The 17,923-nt window shown below is 41.9% G+C and overlaps 3 protein-coding genes across 5 annotated transcripts; 1 reads left to right on the forward strand and 2 right to left on the reverse strand.

The window, feature by feature from the left end:
• Positions 1–130: 130 nt before the first annotated feature.
• cracr2b (calcium release activated channel regulator 2B) lies at positions 131–11,866 on the reverse strand. 2 transcript variants are annotated; one of them, XM_084018271.1, is made up of 18 exons: positions 11,827–11,866; positions 9,674–9,933; positions 9,477–9,588; positions 9,248–9,395; positions 8,738–8,884; positions 8,551–8,641; positions 8,364–8,459; positions 8,103–8,290; positions 4,059–4,130; positions 3,864–3,918; positions 2,754–2,833; positions 2,509–2,647; positions 2,192–2,318; positions 1,386–1,467; positions 1,122–1,236; positions 784–891; positions 584–660; positions 131–308 (listed from the first exon to the last, which is right to left on the reverse strand). In XM_084018271.1, the coding sequence occupies exons 2-18, from the start codon at positions 9,929–9,931 to the stop codon at positions 224–226; spliced, it is 1,980 nt and encodes a 659-aa protein (XP_083874397.1). In that variant the 5' UTR covers positions 9,932–9,933; positions 11,827–11,866; the 3' UTR covers positions 131–223. The 2 variants fall into 2 exon arrangements, with proteins under 2 accessions (XP_083874397.1, XP_083874398.1); XM_084018272.1 differs by lacking the exon at positions 11,827–11,866 and adding an exon at positions 11,695–11,806.
• Positions 11,867–12,164: 298 nt separating this feature from the next.
• tmem138 (transmembrane protein 138) lies at positions 12,165–14,998 on the forward strand. Of its 2 annotated transcripts, none has more exons than XM_084017621.1 (5): positions 12,165–12,275; positions 12,727–13,277; positions 13,837–14,008; positions 14,128–14,203; positions 14,292–14,998. In XM_084017621.1, the coding sequence occupies exons 2-5, from the start codon at positions 13,150–13,152 to the stop codon at positions 14,402–14,404; spliced, it is 489 nt and encodes a 162-aa protein (XP_083873747.1). In that variant the 5' UTR covers positions 12,165–12,275; positions 12,727–13,149; the 3' UTR covers positions 14,405–14,998. The 2 variants fall into 2 exon arrangements, with proteins under 2 accessions (XP_083873747.1, XP_083873748.1); XM_084017622.1 differs by lacking the exon at positions 12,165–12,275 and adding an exon at positions 12,601–12,615.
• A 228-nt stretch (positions 14,999–15,226) lies between these two features.
• tmem258 (transmembrane protein 258) lies at positions 15,227–17,048 on the reverse strand. Its single transcript, XM_084017623.1, has 4 exons — positions 16,951–17,048; positions 16,500–16,609; positions 15,475–15,603; positions 15,227–15,380 (listed from the first exon to the last, which is right to left on the reverse strand). Exons 1-3 carry the CDS (start codon positions 16,951–16,953, stop codon positions 15,477–15,479), a joined length of 240 nt encoding a protein of 79 aa, XP_083873749.1. The 5' UTR covers positions 16,954–17,048; the 3' UTR covers positions 15,227–15,380; positions 15,475–15,476.
• Positions 17,049–17,923: the final 875 nt, after the last annotated feature.

Genomic DNA, 17,923 nt, shown 5'->3' on the forward strand with positions numbered 1-17,923 from the left:
CTCACGCATATGAGCCATAAAACAATTATGCAGCTTGTAAAACGTTGTTGAAGGATTTAAAAAAAAAGACACCATGACAACAACAGTGTCATTAAAAACATTTTACTTGGATGGATTATAAAGATACACAACACAGGCCAACATTACAGATAGTGTTTAGTGAACTTGTTAGTGTGGTGATTTAGATGAGCTCAGGATGGGGACCTGGGGGTCTTTAGTCTGTTCATGTGCAGCAGCCTTTTTTAGCCACGTCCCCCGTCAGTAAAAGTGCATCTTCACACTGTCGATCATTCTGGGAGACCAACATCCTAAAATGCAGAAAAGTATTGATTGTGAAGCAGAAAGCACAAAATGGTTTGTAGTTTACACTGCTAATGCTGCTACCTGCCTTCATCTCAGGTTTATTATAGAAATGATAGGAAATTAAGTACATTAAGTTCATCAGGTGCATCCATGACATTAGACTATATACTATAACTGGGTAACTAATCTGGAGTGTATTTCTGCTACAGTGACATATTAACCAACACCATGACAACACAGCAGATTTTAACAAACGTAACAAGGAAATCAGATACCATACCCAGCCAGACAAGTCATCAGCTCCTCCATGTTACATCCAGTTTTGGCACTGCACTCGTAAAACAAAGCTTGGTGATGCTGTATAAATCATAAAGTAAAAAAAACAAACTTTTAATGTATTTTAAAGATAATGTTCCATCCTGAGCAGAAACGTGAGTAACTCCCTGCAAAAAGTAGTTTGAATATTAAAATGTGCCTCACGTCTGCGAGTCCCTGCCCTTCAGCTGTTGTCACCTCTCTGTTGTGACTGTCTGCCAGGTCCAGCTTATTCGCCAGCAGCATCAGTACTGCACCTTCACACATCTTCTCCTGAGACAGACACCTTTTAGTGTTAAAAACTGCAGAAAAGAATAATCCAATATATTATCTACACAGGCATCACACAAAAATGACCCAATAAGCAAATTTCAAATTTGAGATTTATCTCACAGTTGGCATTTTATCTATAGAGATTCCTGGATCGTTAAAACCTGCATGTGTATTCAAATTGGGACAAATGGTTTTGCATCTTTTTTCCATGACAATCTCCACCTGCTCACCTTCACGGCGTCCATCCACCCTCTCACAGCGGTGAAGGACGAGGATTGAGTCATGTCGTACATGGCGAGGATGCCGTCAGCTTTGCGGAAGTACTGCTCCGTGATGCTGCGAAACCTGAACAGTGAAAAGAAAAATGACGTCCACAAAAAGCTGTCAAGCTCTTTATCGGGTGGCAAGAAAAAAAGTTCAAGTGGTATAATGCAAAATATGTAAGGCCACAAAAAGCACTGGTAAACATGTGAAGAGGCTGTGCTACATCTGACCTCTCCTGTCCTGCAGTGTCCCACAGCTGCAGGATGACGATGCTGGAGCCCATAGTTAAAGTCTTCATCTGGAAATCGATACCTAGAAGCAACAGAGGCCAATGCTGTCATACTTCACCTAAAAGTCAAAAGTATTCACTCACCAAATAACTGAAATCAGGTGTTCAATCACTTCCATGGCCACAGGTGTATAAAAGCAGCACCTAAGGATGCAGACTGTTTCTACAAACATGTGTGAAAGAATGGGTCTCTCAGGAGCTCAGTGAATTCCAGTGTGGTACTGTGATAGGATGCCATCTGTGCAACAAGTCCAGTCGGGAAATGTTCTCACTCCTAAATATTCCAGTAAACTGTCAGTGGGATTAGAACAAAGTGGAAGAGATTGGGAATGACAACAACTCAGCCAAGACGTGGTAGACCACGTAAAATGACAGAGCGGGGTCAGCGGATGCTGAGGCACATAGTGCACAGAGTCCTGACCTCAACCCGATAGAACACCTTTGGGATGAATTAGAGTGGAGACTGAGAGCCAGGCCTTCCCGTCCAACATCAGTGTGACCTCACAAATACACTTCTGGAAGAATGGTCAAAAAGTCCCATAAACACACTCCTAAACCTTGTGGAAAGCCTTCCAGAAGAGTTGAAGCTGTTATAGCTGCAAAGGGTGGACCGACGCCATATTAAACCCTATGGACTAAGAATGGGACGTCACTTAATTCATATGTGAGTCAAGGCAGGTGAGCGAATACTTTTGGCAATATAGTGTGTATACATATACACTGAGTGATAATAAAAGAAAAGCTTACCGACAGTGGCACTCATTTTACTGTGGAAGTTTCCTGTGCAGTAGTGCTGGATGAAGGAGCTCTTCCCCACCCCCGAGTTACCCAGGAACACCACCTTGAACACTCGCTGAGGACTGACACTTGTGCTCTAAAATTCATGTAAAGGGACCAGACTCAAATCAGTGTCGTGTTCATTTTCTTTGTGTTTAACGGGATGCAAATTTAATATGTGCTCCATCATTGCTGTGAACAGCACAACATCCTGAGAACATTGTCTTCAGCATTAAAAAAAGAATAAAAATAATTTGGGATTAATGTATTTGTAATATGTTCCCTACCTGAGTTTGCACCTGTTCAACATGTTCAACATGTTCAACATGTTCACACCTGACTCTACATGACGGTTGGTGTCTCTTGGATGAATTTTTCACCTCTGTGTCTTTGTCCTGCTCCAACTCATCGGATGAGTTCAGCTGTCTTCAGAATCAATGAATACACACAATTAGTTGCTTCCTCGGGCAATCTGCCCCCCCGCATTATGGCAAAGGTGATAAATGTGATATCAGATGCTGTTCATACAAACCTTTTCAATGGCTTGTCTTGGAGTAAGTAGTTACCTATAATTGACCCTTTCTTCTGCAAAGGCTTTGTGACATTTGGATTCTATAAGGTTGTTGTGGAAAGTGAGGCAGAAGAAATGAGTAGCATTAAGATTTTTAAATATATATGTATATATATATATGTGTGTATATATAAAAACACACACACACACACTTTTTATATAGCAATAATACACGGACGTGCTATGGAAAGTTTCGGAGGAACATTAAGTAACACTGTATTCTCTGTAGAAATTGTAGTAATTGCTTCAAGCAGGAAGATTAAATAAGTTAAAGCAAGGATTCAGTCCAATAACATTTATTCTGCTGCAAAGAAGTTAAACATCAAAATCATGTATTTGTCATGTATCTTGTTTGATTATAAATGATATGGCAAGACAAAATATATACAAGAAATAACCAAAATAACCATCATGTGCTCATTGTGGTCAGTACAGTTTCTTGAATTTTGTATTCTTTGTCGATTTTTTGTTCAGAAACTTTGATCATAAGAGATTCTTGGAAGCTCAAATAAAGAAACATAGCTACAGTTACAAGCTTTGGGAAACATGAAATATGCTATTTCCTTCAAACTGGCACAAACAGAATAAATGTCTATTCAACAAAATCCTTCACTTCACTGACCTCATCTACAAGAGAAAAAAAACATCGCTGACATCACAAAAATAGCAAACTGGGTCAATGTACAATTTTCCTCTATAATAAGATTCAAATTTTGTTCCATATTTTTTCAATATTCTAATTATATTAGAATATTTAATGCTGAAACACGTTTCTGGAAAAAAAAATTGAATATTAATTTCAATATTCGAATAGTACAGATTTTTTTACTATTCGAAATATATTCAATTCCTGAAGTTGATTCCAACAGCCCTAATGTACACACATTAACACAATAACCAAACAATAACAGCTGCCCTATAAATAATCATTGAGGATGGAATAAAGCTTGAAGCCATTCCATCCCACTTAGCTTAGGTTGGATAACGCTGCTGTGTCCACGGAGTACAAAGGTCTTCACTCAGGTAATAATTTAAAGGCAGAGGAGGAAGGACAGAGCGTCTGGGACTAACCCTCTTCTGAGACTGTTTGGCATCTTTTTCATCCCGCAGCCGTTTGTTCATATCCCTGAAGCAAAGAGAGACAATCATTTACAACAAGCATCACACAGGCTGACGGTTAGCGTGGCAGTCGTTGGATCAAAAAAAAGGAAAACTACACTCACTGGAATTACATTCATTGCTTTATAGATGCCTACAAATACCTACCTCAATAGCTCCAGTTGTCTAAAGAGACTGTCCTTCTCTTTCTGCATGTTCCTTGACACCTTCATCACGTTTCTACAGTGAAGCAAACAAATTCATGTTCAAGATTGTTTTACATTTTTATTATCGTCAACAATTCCAGTAGAAGACCAAAACCAAAACTTCTAATGGCTGCCTATGTAACTACAGCCTGGTATAACATATTCATTTGTGCTATATTCTATCAATAACACACAATAATGTATGCATGTTGTTATTTGCACATTCATACCGCTGTTTGTTGTTTTTGTTTTCATGTAAATCACTAAAGAACTGCTTGTGTATGATGTAGTGCTATACAAATAAATCTGAATTGAATTGAACTTTTGAGAGCTGTTTTTTTTTTAAAGAAACACGTCGTCCATACGGTCTCAGTGCCACAGAGAGGATAGCGAAGTCAGATAATGACAGACAAACAGGTTTGGCCTTTTCATGGGATTCATTGAAAAACACACAATTGTGCCTGCCTTCTCCTTAAAGTTGTACTCTTTACATTTACATTTACATTTAGGTCATTTAGCAGACGCTTTTGTCCGAAGCGACTTACAATAAGTACATTTGTCAAAAGAAGGAAACAAGGAAACCACAACGTATCATTGCTGATAAAGTAAGAGCTAAAAATAGAACAAGTGTTAGGTCCTCATCTGAGTAAACTAGTACTTCAAGAGCAACAGTGCTACGATCAGAGTGCTATAGGTAAGGGTTTATTTTATTTTATTTATTTATTTTGGGGGGGGGGGGGTTGTTAGTGGGTCATGCTAGTCGAAGTAGAAGTCTGAACAGGTGAGTCTTGAGCCTTTTTCGGAAAATGGCAAATGACTCAGCTGTCCTGACATTAGTCGGGAGTTCGTTCCACCACTGAGGCGCCAGAACAGAGAAGAGTCTGAACTTTGCTGAGCGACATTTGTTTGATTTCAGCGAAGGTGGTACCAGCCAGCCAGCTGAAGTAGAGGAGCGAAGTGCTCGCTTCGGGGCATGAGGTTTGACCAGTGTTTGAAGGTAGATGGGTGCTGTTCCATTGATGGCCCTGAAGGCCAGTGTCATCGTCTTGAATTGGATGCGTGCTGCAACAGGGAGCCAGTGGAGGTCACGGAGGAGGGGGGTCACATGGGAGAATTTGGGTAGATTGAAGATAAGGCGTGCTGCAGCGTTCTGGATACGCTGCAATGGTTTAATCGCAGAGGCCGGGAGTCCGGCCAGGAGAGAGTTGCAGTAGTCAAGGCGGGAGATGACCAGTGTTTGGACCAAGAGTTGCGTTGCATCCTTTGTGAGGAAGGTCCGAATCCTGCGGATGTTGTAGAGGGCAAATCTGCAGGATCGGGCCACAGCAGTGATGTTGGGGGTGCAGGATAGTTGGTCATCGAGGATTACACCCAGGTTCCTCGCAGTTGATGACGGCAATACTGTGATGCCCTCGACAGTGACCGACAGGTCCATGCGAGGGCAGTCTTTCCCTGGGATGAAGAGGAGTTTGGTTTTATTCAGGTTAAGCTTGAGGTGATGTGCAGTTGTCCAGACAGAGATGTCAGCCAGACAGTCCGAGATGCGAGTTGCAATGTGAGTGTCAGAGGACGGGGGAAAAGAGAGGAACAGCTGGGTGTCATCTGCGTAGCAATGGTAGGAGAATCCATGCGATGTGATAACAGAACCTAGTGATCTGGTGTATAGTGAGAACAGAAGCGGTCCTAATACTGAGCCTTGAGGGACACCCGTGTCAAGAGAACAGGGTTTGGACATAGAGCCATTCCATGTGACCTGAAAGGTGCGATTTGTCAGGTATGATGTAAACCAGGTGAGAGCAGAGTCAGTTATGCCAAGTTCAGCCAGAGTGGAGAGGAGGATTTGGTGGTTGACTGTCGAATGCAGCAGATAGATCGAGGAGAACGAGAACGGAGGAGTGGGACGAGGCTCTGGCGTCTCGCAGGGACTCGGTCACTGTGAGGAGGGCCGTCTCAGTGGAGTGAGCAGTCCTGAATCCTGATTGATTAGGGTCTAGGAGGTTGTTCAGCGAGAGATAGGATGACAGTTGGTTGTAGGCGGCACGTTCCAAGGTTTTAGAGAGGAATGAAAGAAGAGATACAGGTCTGTAGCTTTGGATGTCAGTAGCGTCTAGGGTGGGTTTTTTAAGGAGAGGCTTCACGGTAGCTGTCTTAAAATCCGCTGGAATGACACCTGAGGTGAGGGAGGAGTTGATCAGGGTGGTGAGGAATGGCAAGATGTCGTGTGAGATGTCTTGGAGAAGAGAGGAGGGAATCGGGTCGAGGGAGCAGGTGGTGGCACGGTTAGATGTAACAAGTGCGTGAACGTCTTCAGAGGTGAGGGGGGTAAAGCTGGTAAGACCATCCGAGTTGAGAGTTGAGGGAGATGTCTTCTGGGAGGGAATAGGCGTGAATGAGGAGCTGATGTCATTTACTTTCTTGGTAAAGTAAGTAGCAAAGTCATCGGCAGTAAGGAAGGAAGGGGTAGGAGGGGTGAGGAGGGAGGAGAACACGGAGAAGAGTTTCCTGGGGTTGGAGGCAGAAGAGTTGATCTTTGCCAGGTAGAAGGCAGATTTAGCTGCCGAAACAGTTGAGGTGAAGTCAGAGAGGAGGTGGTGGTAGTGAGCAAGGTCCTCGTGCTGGCCCGATTTCTTCCATTTTCTCTCTGACGCTCGCAACAATGATCTGTTGGTTCGCAGAGGTTCAGACAGCCAGGGAGGGGAGGGAGATGATCGCGCAGGTCGTGAGATTGGGGGACAGAGAGTGTCCAAAGAAGAGGAGAGTGAGGACATCAGGATGGAGGAGGCTTCCTCAGTAGGCATTAAGGAGAACTGTTCTGAGGATGGTAGCGAGGAGATAACAGTTGAGGAGAGAGCGGAGGGAGTGAGGGATTTCAGGTTGCGGCTTGACTCCCACAGATAGACTCCCTTGTCTTTGTTCAGCTGTCTTGACTCCCACAGATAGACTCCCTTGTCTTTGTTCAGCTGTCTTGACTCCCACAGATAGACTCCCTTGTCTTTGTTCAGCTGTCTTGACTCCCACAGATAGACTCCCTTGTCTTTGTTCAGCTGTCTTGACTCCCACAGATAGACTCCCTTGTCTTTGTTCAGCTGTCTTGACTCCAACAGATAGACTCCCTTGTCTTTGTTCAGCTGTCTTGACTCCCACAGATAGACTCCCTTGTCTTTGTTCAGCTGTCTTGACTCCCACAGATAGACTCCCTTGTCTTTGTTCATCTGTCTTGACTCCCACAGATAGACTCCCTTGTCTTTGTTCAGCTGTCTTGACTCCCACAGATAGACTCCCTTGTCTTTGTTCAACTGTCTTGACTCCCACAGATAGACTCCCTTGTCTTTGTTCAACTGTCTTGACTCCCACAGATAGACTCCCTTGTCTTTGTTCAACTGTCTTCGTTCAGATGGCCAGACACTGCAGCTGACGCTGTAGTGACAGCCTTTTAAGTGCTCAGTTTACCGCAAGTACTGAGTGTGACCCCTCCCTCCAATCAAGTCTATTCACTACAGCTGAGCTGGCTCAAACTTAGTTGATTACTCACTTAGCATAGACAGTTTCACTAGGATTTCAACAACAAGCTATCAACACAAGACTAAATGTTACAACTAGCTTTACTCACACAATGCCTAAACCCAAATCTACAATTAGTTTCTGACTTACCAACAAGAGACAAAGCAGCTTCCTTCCTTTCTCCAGACAAAATCTTTAACATTTTCATCTATTTAACTGTCTTTTAAGTTACTATCTCTCAAAGAGTGGGCAAGTACTCAAGAAGCCAAGTGACCGCCAACGAGGGAAAACGAGGATCACAATTGACGTCATAAAGTCGACAGTGTTGGGTTTCCAAAGGAACTCTGGGAAATGAGGTCCCAGAGGCTCGCCTGCAGTTACATCTACCGCCAAAGAGGCCGCTAGAAGCAACGGATCTCAAATCTTACAGAGTACAACTTTAACTAAACTCCTGGTATTCGTACAAATGTTATCCGATGTGGCTCTTGTGCGCTCAGCCACTTACCTTTGTATGTCTGCTTGTTCCTGCGCAGCGTTGGCCTGCAGCCGGCTGAGCTCACCCAGAGTGGCCTGCAGCTGCCCTCTGCTGCTCTCCACCTGCTCCTGCAACTGCATGTTTAGGCTCCGCAACTGATGGTTCTGCTTCTTAATGTTTGCCTGTTCACAGCTCAGTTGCCGGATTCTGGTTTCCAGCTTAGGACAAAGACAGCTTGATTCACTCATGAACCGAAACTATTAATAACAGAAGCACTATTTGGTCGCCCACCTCTCTCTGTTTGCTCAGTGTATTCTCCCATTCTTGCTCCCGCATCTTCAGCTTCTCCTCAAGTTGTTGTCCTCTCTGCTTCTGTCCAAGGCTATCCTTGATTTCACAATAAAATCATTAAATGCTATTATGATGTTCACTTTTGTTAAATGGCACAAAGGCTGGACTAAACAGCGCACATCTGTACCTGAGCCAGGCGTTTCACTCTCTCTTCTCTGATTTCGTTTTCCATTTCTTCATATATGGACCGAATAACCTCATCATGTTCACTTTCCCGTCTAAAATTAAAGAATTACAGTTGAATGATTTTAAAAAACTCAACACAATCTGAACACTCACAGTTCATATGTACATGCAGAAGACAGAGCTGAGACCTGCGTAGGACTTGTTCCAGACCATCTCTCTCTCTGATAGAGTCCTGTAAAAGGGACACTGTGTGGATCAAGATGCCATCTAGGACGCTGAGCAGCTCTGGTTTGTCTCTCTGGAGGTCCTGCCACAGAGAGGAGAGCTCCTGCTGACTGACACACAGCACACAACTGTTAAAGTGATGGAGAACATCTAACCTTAAAAGAACAACATCACTCTTTTACAGTTTTTGTTTAAAATATATTTTTTACAACAGATACACACAACTTGCCTTACATCTGCAACCAATACCTCATTATCCTTCAGCTTCTAGTAAATATGCAAATATTGCTATTACTATTTAAATCATCAACACCACCCTTGTGCTAACATGTAAAGACATACATTCAGTTGCCTCTGCAGGTTTAGCTGGGTGTACCTAATAAACAAGCAACTTAGCGTAGATGGTGCTAATAGTGCTATATCTGAACTCTTTAGCGTACTATGATGACAATACATACAGTCAGTGATCTTACTCTTTAAAGAGTTTTTCGGCTCCCAGCTCCATCAATATGTTTACAAATCTATGTGCAGGGGGGTCCTGGGAACAGTCCACCTGGTCCGTATCCACCTCTGGTTCGTTTTGACTCTGCTCACCTGTGTCCTCCAGCCACACAAACTCACCTGCACCAACGACAGAGAGAAGCACAGGAGATTTGGTTTAAAGTGGACGAACCGCGGTTTTCCCCAAAACACCACACTCACCAAGTCCTGTGTTGAACTCAGCAGGAGTAAGGAACCCATTGCTCTCCCGGTCTAGGCTCTCAAACACCGTCTCCAGTTGCTCAGGGGAAAGCGGCAACTCCACCTGTAGCCTCTGAACAGAAGACGATGGAAGGTTCAAGACTCAATAATAAAACAATTGGCCTGAATTTTGTTATTGCATCACATCAGCTGCTAACCTGCATATCCCGCTTTGTGATGAACCCTTTCCCCTCTTTGTCACAGAGCACAAACAGCTCCTTGGCCTTGCCCATGGTCCCTGCCTGTGGGCTTCCTGGTGCTGCATCTCTGGCTCTGGGTGAAGCCAGTGGACTACGAGTACCCCGGACCGGCCTGGGGCTCCCAGCTGATAGGCCCCGCGGCCTGGGGCTCAATGGTACTGCCTCACCACTGCCTTGACCCACCAGCACTTCTCCATCATTCAGCCACTTAGACATTACTAGACAGAGGCAGATAGTGTAACTATGGGTGGCAAGTATTAGATACTTGTTGACCTCTTAGTTTGTCATTTTGTGTTGAATGCTTCATTTTATTTGTACAGGAGTCATGAGCTGAAACATGATAAATAATCTGCAACTGTTTTGATAATTGAATAATACAAGATTTTCAACCATAATTAGTGAAAAATGCCAACCATTCTTTGCAAATTAGATTATTTCTTGCTTTTTCATTTATCATTGTTAGATGAACATATTTGAATTTGGGACTTGCACTCAAACAAATGAAGATATTTAAATATGTCACTGTGGACTCTATAAGGTTCCCCACCTCTCCCCCCTATTTTGTTTTTTACATTTTATAGACTAAAATATTTGAAAGGATGATAATAAAAAAACATTGTTAGCTGCAGCCCTAATAAGTCTAGGAATCTCTCGATACTACGAGACATAATCTGATACATTCACGTTTACCTTCTTGGTGAACCAGAATGAATTAAAGACGTGGATCTTGTCTCTTAAAACTACATGACATTGTGAGAAGCTGGCCCTACAGGTCCTCCCTTGTCAAACATGAGGTGCATATCGACTAAGCTGTGACCGTACGTATTATCTACAGCTGCAGTGATCAGGTGTCAGACAAGTTTACACATAAGATTTTATAACTTTCTGAGGTATCCAATATGACGGCACATTTATTTTACATTTATATACAAAATGTTAATATCCCTAGACAAGGTGAAACATTAAAAAACAAATAAGCTTCATGCAGCACAACAGTTGCCCTCACTGTTTATTTAGAGGAGGAAAACTTAAATAAATGTGATGCTGTGTCACACTAATAGCGCTGTGACTGTACAACAGGATGTGCCAAGGGTAAAAAACAGGATAATATCATGTGAGAAGGGTTGATGTGTACTCGAAGGGGAGGGCAGCTGGCCATGGGAGAGGAGATGCAAATAAAACATTTGCAGTTGTTTGCATTTGAATCGTCAAAAACACCACAATCGCAAACAAATTGAGAACTATGGGGGGGATTTCATGCAAAAAGTGATTTATAACTAACTAAATTTACACACGATCAGTCTAAAAGGTTTGATGGCATTTCTATTATACAGGAAGAGCATAGCATCATAAATTGTTTCATTTAAATGGAATTGGGGGGGATCTTCTGTAAATCTTCAGGCAAAGGTGCACACCGAATAGAAAATCTGTTTCAGTATAAAGTAAAAATAATTCCTCTCCTTCCAATCTCTACAGTCATGCACCAAGCATCTTGTTTATGACCTATGACGATCAAGACATACTTAATAACATGAGAGATCTGCTGGGATCCCAGATAAAGGACTATGTAAACATGACATGTTAAGGATTTAGTATGTCAGGTAGCCAACAGACACGACAAAGGTCAAATAAACTTACACACCTTTAGGACTGAGTGTGTGAAAGCAAGGTGGAGTCTCTCACATTCAGGGAAAGTCAATTCACAAAGTTTACAACATACTGTGGGCTACCTAACACTTCAACAAAAAGGCCCCACACGTTATGTCTGGAAAATGTCAACATAAGACCACACTCAGTCCGACTATCGTGCTCGAAAACACGTTGACAGCTCTGATGATAAAACAACTACTCCACTCGGAAACACGCAATAAATCAAATGGCTTACATGCGACAAATGTTGAAGCCTTGAAGCTAGCTGAGGTTACCAAAACCAAGAGACTGAAGTAATGTACATTCATTATTAAGGAAGAAACACCCACATCACACTCCGTCGGTTGATAAAGCACCACAGCGGAGAGAGGCGACCGAAAACGTCTTAATATTCCACAAAAGACTCCCATAAGCGCTTTGCAAATAAATTCGGCGACGCTGTAGAAACTTTGACTACTCACCCAGTGTGCTGGATGCAGGTGTCCACTACCTTTGATCGGCTCACTCTACTTCAGCCACGTACTACAGCCAGTAACCGCTTGGGGGCAGTGAAACTGTGTGTCCGATGAAACGTTACCGTAATATTTGATGTATCCTGCGAAATGAAGGATACACTTCTCGCCCGTACACTTTCATACGTCTTTTTCTCTTCCACGCAGCCGCTAAGTTTAGTAACAATTGTGAAATGACTGAGTCACTACGTCCAAAAACTGTCTTACTCTCTATAGTTATTTCGAGGAATATGCGTAGAACCTATACGTCCGTTATTACGGTAAGAAGGACCGTTACTATGGGATTTGCGGAAATGCATGCTGAAAAGCAGGAGTTTGCTGATACAAGCGGGAATACAACATGCGACACTTCTCGGCTCCGGCTGATTCATTTATATTCCTCGCCCCCGTTTTTCCTGGTAAGTGAGTGTTTTATACAACAGTGAGCGCCGTACAGAACCCGTAAGTAACGTAGCAAACGGGTCTGGAGGGAGTTCCTCGGAGTTAAAACCCAAGCTGTGACACTGCCAACTGAGTGTGTTTTTTGGGGGGATTACATTGTAAAACAGTTAGTCGTAACTCTGTTATGTGTCTCCGGGATTATCTGCAGCAAGGACTAGATAACGTTGGGCTACCGTCATGGGCATTGGGGTTAGATACGTGGAAGGGAAGGGGGCGAGAAGAACTAAACAAAAGGGGGGCATTGGTGGTGTTCGCGTAACGTTAATCTGTGATCCCGCTCATTGTCTGCGTAACAGGGTGAGTATGTTGACCATGTATGTTTGTGTTTGTTGTTAATTTAGCTGTCTGAGGGAAATCACAATATTTTTTTCTTACAGACCATAAAGCAACGTGTCTTTTGTTTCACAGCTTTCCTGTTCTTCCTCACGGGGAAATGTACCACACGAGGAGACCTTTTACATCAAACATGTCAACATGCAGCATATCAAAAGATCTCAAACGTCTTTTCTGATATCTTCGACTGCCTCCAATCATCACCCGGACACAAACACACCGCGTGTTTATGAACAGGGGACACACTGGAGTGAATACAGCTTAATGCAATAATAGTTCATATAAGGAGAAAGCCACTATGTGAACGGACCATTTGTGATGACAGGACATACCTGCTTCTAGACCTCTGTGGTGTTTTGCACTCAAGTATGTAGGGGCTGAATCTAGACCAAGTAGACCTGTGTCACCATAAAGTACCTGCGTTTTGCAAGCAAAACAAAGCCCAGAAGCGAGGAGTCAAAGAGACTGAGGCTTGGTTTGCAGGATCAGCCCCTGAAGATGCTCCAGACTGGTAACTACTCATTGGTGCTGCTGATCCAGCTGACACTGTTGGCCTATGACCTCTTCGTCAACTCCTTCAGTGAACTCCTGAGGGGGGCGCCTGTCATCCAGCTAGTGCTTTTTATGTAAGTACCAACATGCACCGGATTGATTTCAGTTTGATCAAGTAAAAATACCAAACAATGTCTGGTTACATCTTCAAAAATGTAGAGACTTACTTTCTATATTTATTCATTTTAAATGTCATCTCATTATAGATTGGATTTTTTTATAAAGCTGTGACTCCCAGTTCAGACAGATGTACTAAAATTAAATGTTTTAAGACTGAACTAATCCTCCCAATTGAATAAAATATCAGCCAACCAGACATTTTGAGTAGGTGTGAGATATGTATTTAATGCCATTAACAACTTTACTTAATTTAAAGAAAGTCTTTGCCCATAATGTGCTTTTTTTCACCCTTGAGGTTGTAAATTGAAAGGAATCTGCTCTTCTATCATATCATCACTAATATATATCCCAACTCCTATTAACTATAGTTATCTTTGTGAGCCGTCAGGACTACCAGTATTTTCATTCATTAGTTTGGAAACCTGTCAGCATACACAATATCCTTCTCGAATATGTTGTTTACACGTTGCTTATTTTATTTATTATTATCCATTACAACATTTGTGTCCACAGCATCCAGGACATTGCCATCTTGTTCAACGTGATCATCATTCTGCTGATGATGTTCAACACCTACGTGTTCCAGGTGGGCCTGGTGTCGCTGCTCCTGGAGAGGTTCAGGGCTCTGCTGATACTCTCTGCTCTTTACTTGACGCTCAGCATCTGCTTCCACTGCTGGGTGTTGGTAAGCTTCATCACACCAACACGGACACCTGCATATCATCTCTGTACAAACACTAAATCGAAACGGTCACATTTTTGATCCATACAAACTATACCTGTAAATTATTGTCTTTTTCCTAGAACCTTAGATGGCTTGAGTCAAACCGTTTTGTTTGGACAGATGGTCTTCAAGCTCTTTTCGTTTTCCAGAGAACAGGTAATTGGTGGTTAATTCAGGGGTACATTTTCCAGCTCAACTAATGTATTTAATGCAGTCATTGAGAAGTACTCTTTTCTGTCAACAGCTGCGGTGATGTATTACTACTTATACAAACGAACAGCGGAGTATATGGGAGACCCCAGGCTGTATGAGGACTCTCTGTGGCTACGGGATGCTTTCGCCAGAGCTCGTCAGTGAAAACCTTTTTTTTTTTTTTTAAAGCTAAGGAGGAACCAAAGTCTCAACCAGCGTGTGTCTCCGGGTTCTTCGTGGCCAAGTTGCCAATTGGTTAAATGGTTTACAGTGGCATGTACAGCAAACATGGTAGTATTGTATTAATCAGGATTGTGTCTGTTAATCTATGTGGCCTTTGTAAATCAATCTGTGTTACGGACACACCACATTCAAACAATGTTAATGGTTTATTTAAGAACTTTTGCAGATGGCCATGATCTCAACTAATGAACCAAATGTAGAACATGCAGTAATAGTTTTGTTGGAAACGTTCTGGTATTCCCCCACAAAAGGAGGAAACCTATTGATATATATTTTTGCCTTATGTAATGTGAGTATGCTGTCTACATGGTTAATCTAATTTTAATAAGCACATGTGTCCTGTGTCCAATTGTCTTAGTGGGGGAACATTGAACAGTGTTCTGGCTGTTTTTAATAAATAATCCTTCTCTAATCCCAGTGTAATCCTTCATCACTGAGGTAGTCGGTATTATCCCGTAGACAAGGTGAAACAGGCTGCTATTTTTAACACAAAGATTAATCAGGGATTGGGGTTTAAGACGCCAATAGTGAATACACACCATAGATAGTAGTCAGTGTGTCAAAATAACCTGCTAATCTCCTGAACCCAGGTCAAGTTCCAATTAACTTCAGGTCTCGTCTCACTAAAATAATTTATCACAATTTTATACAATTGTCTACAATATAATTGTTAAAAATGTATTTGATCCACGGATTATTGCAATCTTTGCAGATACCAGGTTGAACAAAGAAAGACACTAAAAGTTATACAAATCCCCTTTACTTGTGACAAGAAAACCAGAGTCCATAAGATCCCAAAATGTTGTCAGTGCAGTCCAATTAAATCGAGTCCATGTTGTGTGTGATGTCCTTCGTTCCACTGGAATGTTTTACATTGTTTTCAGCCAGTCACTCGAAGCTACATGAAACGAGATGAAACAAAAATAATCGGTAAAAAACTGTTTCAGTGATTAGAAATAAATACTATAGACCTTAATAACTTTTAAATGTACCTTTATACATAGATGCCAACCCAGAGTAGCAAGAACAGCACGCCGAAGCCCATGAAAAGCGAAGCCACGAGGGAAATCAGGAGCTCTTTGTAGACATCCCTGGTGTATTTGGTTGACGTCACCTCATAGCTGATGAGAAGTTAAGGGCCAGCTCATAAAAAAACTACAACAAACAGTCAAGTTCTTAGCTCTTTTCTGAGTCGAATACCTCCCGCTGTGTAGCTTTTTATGATAATGGTAATTATATAATTGTCCATAGTATTAGCCTATATGTATATTGTCATCCTGTATTATTTAATGCCATACATAAAATCACTGTTGATTTTTCTTTGGTTTATATTTGTTGATTTGATCGGTTATTGTGCCTTTTTAAATGGTTTAATTCATATGCATCAGCATTGACTGAATTATAAGTTATGTCTCAATCTCATATCTAGAAATCAAATCTTTGTAGCATTAAATCAGAAACCATTGTCTGCCTTAATTGAATGTGGTTAACTTTTCTTCAAAAGATTAGCCAAAATTAGCAAACAGTTTACTTGAAGATACATTTGGACATGAAAACACTTAAAATATCACATGTTTACGGACAGTTTGGGAAACAATTTTATCATTCAACTTCACTTTGTAAGTTTTGGTTTGTATGCACATCTGATTGCGTATCTTTCCTGCCTGAAACTTGACTATTATGTTCTGATTTATTATTTAAAATTGAAATGATGGACTGAACTGTAAAACACTAGTCCCAAATTGCAATAAACCGGATTCATCATTTAATGTCACATTTTACTCCACTGAGTGGAAACCAGTGGGTTCCTGGAGGGTGACAGGAAACAAACGTCTTAAACCGAGGGTCTGCTTTCCATGTCGTGCTCCATGAGAAACGGCACACCAATGCATTTATAAAATACTCAATCTTGTACGGTTTTCCTGCGTGCGTCTATTATCTATTTGTGTCTGGTATGACCCCCCGCCTCACGTTAACCACGTAACGTTGTTGTATTGAACACGCAGTGGAAGGATACACGAAGAACCAGGCGGTGAAGAACATGCCGATGGCCAGGAGGACGACGGTGAGGTGGGGGAACACAGCCGGGTTCACCGGGCTGGTGTATCTGGTCATAGCCTCGAGTTCCTGCAGCCACAGCAAATAGACCGATACAAGCTGGTTAGAGAAGCGACGTCATCTCCGCAACCAACCTCCAGTTTACCTTCCTATCATAATGTATTGCGTGTTTAGCGTTTAAGTCGTGGAGGAAAACGTGCTTATTCTGTTATAGTAGAGCGGATACATCTGAATCTTAATGACAAGAGAAGCTAATGTTGCTCTGCTAGTCTACTACACCAAGCACACTTTCACACAGAAAACGCAATGTTTTGCTAGTGAAATTGAGAAAACAGTGTACAGATAAAACACATTTCATTGTATAATACAGTCTGAACGTATATAAACAAGATAATGATGAGTAATTGTACCATTTTGCAATGATGCGGAGCTCCTGTCTCTGCAGTCCAAGATTATAAGGCCACGTACTGACTATCACTTCCTGGATTTTTCATTACGTACAGTGACGTGTTACGCATGCAAATTGCAGCGCAAAACGTCATATACTTGGGATAATCTATCACCATTGATGAACCAAATAAATATAATCTGTCGTTTTTACACAGTGCTTTGACGTAGATAACATTATGGTGATGACCATTACGTTTATGTTGATGTGTGATAGTTAGGGTTCACTTTACGCTTTGCGCGCTCCCGCGAGCTGCAAACAGTTCCCGACGAGAAGGCACAATTTTGCATTTATGCCGCCTTTACGTGGTATCGGAATGATGGGGAATACGACCTGCCGACTCGAAATCGCACGGGAATGCCAGCTCAAATCGTGATTACGGGAAGGAAACTCGTAGCTAATTTGTATATGCTAATTGGGGTGGTCGGAACCTTTCAACACCAGTAATAGCAGTAGTAGAAGAATGGTACGTAATTCTTTATTTTTGCCATAAACTGTCTGTTGCCCATGTACAGAATTTTAAACGGTAATCTATGTACAATTAACTTCATATAAACCAATGCTATTCCTCATTGTGTCCATCATACATAGACTATAGTCTTATAGCGCAGTACAAAGTTATGAAATGACCTGACGTTACCTTGTAACAGCAAACCTTATGTCCGCCTTTTTTTTAATTCGTCCAAACAGAGCACCTGGACATGACATTCTGGTAATTCCGATTTCATAAGTGGGAAGTAGTATTTTCTGACCAGCACCTGAAGGCAACACAACACTGGGCCACCCCAAACACTCGTTTCAGTTAACCTATGCATTATAAATCAACTAAAATAGTACACTATACCAACAGAAGTCATAATCATTATAGTGAAAGCATCGTGCAGTGTCAAATTATACTCTTATTTAATATTTATTTTACATTTTAGATACACTAT

Source organism: Eutrigla gurnardus, assembly GCF_963514095.1.
Source record: "Eutrigla gurnardus genome assembly, chromosome: 9".
NCBI lineage: Eukaryota > Metazoa > Chordata > Actinopteri > Perciformes > Triglidae > Eutrigla > Eutrigla gurnardus.

What these genes read in the sequence shown, in the direction of transcription:
- cracr2b (XM_084018271.1), bottom strand. Translation starts at nt 9,931, where the DNA reads ATGTCTAAGTGGCTGAATGATGGAGAAGTGCTGGTGGGTCAAGGCAGT. An exon ending in GCCGAAAAACTCTTTAAAGA is followed by an intron (nt 8,885 to 9,247) that starts GTAAGATCACTG and finishes GCTGTGTGTCAG; the next exon opens with TCAGCAGGAGCTCTCCTCTC. An exon ending in CTGATGACTTGTCTGGCTGG is followed by an intron (nt 309 to 583) that starts GTATGGTATCTG and finishes TCTGCATTTTAG; the next exon opens with GATGTTGGTCTCCCAGAATG.
- tmem138 (XM_084017621.1), top strand. Translation starts at nt 13,150, where the DNA reads ATGCTCCAGACTGGTAACTACTCATTGGTGCTGCTGATCCAGCTGACA. An exon ending in GCTTCCACTGCTGGGTGTTG is followed by an intron (nt 14,009 to 14,127) that starts GTAAGCTTCATC and finishes TCTTTTTCCTAG; the next exon opens with AACCTTAGATGGCTTGAGTC. An exon ending in TTTCGTTTTCCAGAGAACAG is followed by an intron (nt 14,204 to 14,291) that starts GTAATTGGTGGT and finishes TTCTGTCAACAG; the next exon opens with CTGCGGTGATGTATTACTAC.
- tmem258 (XM_084017623.1), bottom strand. An exon ending in TTCACCGCCTGGTTCTTCGT is followed by an intron (nt 15,604 to 16,499) that starts GTATCCTTCCAC and finishes ACTTCTCATCAG; the next exon opens with CTATGAGGTGACGTCAACCA.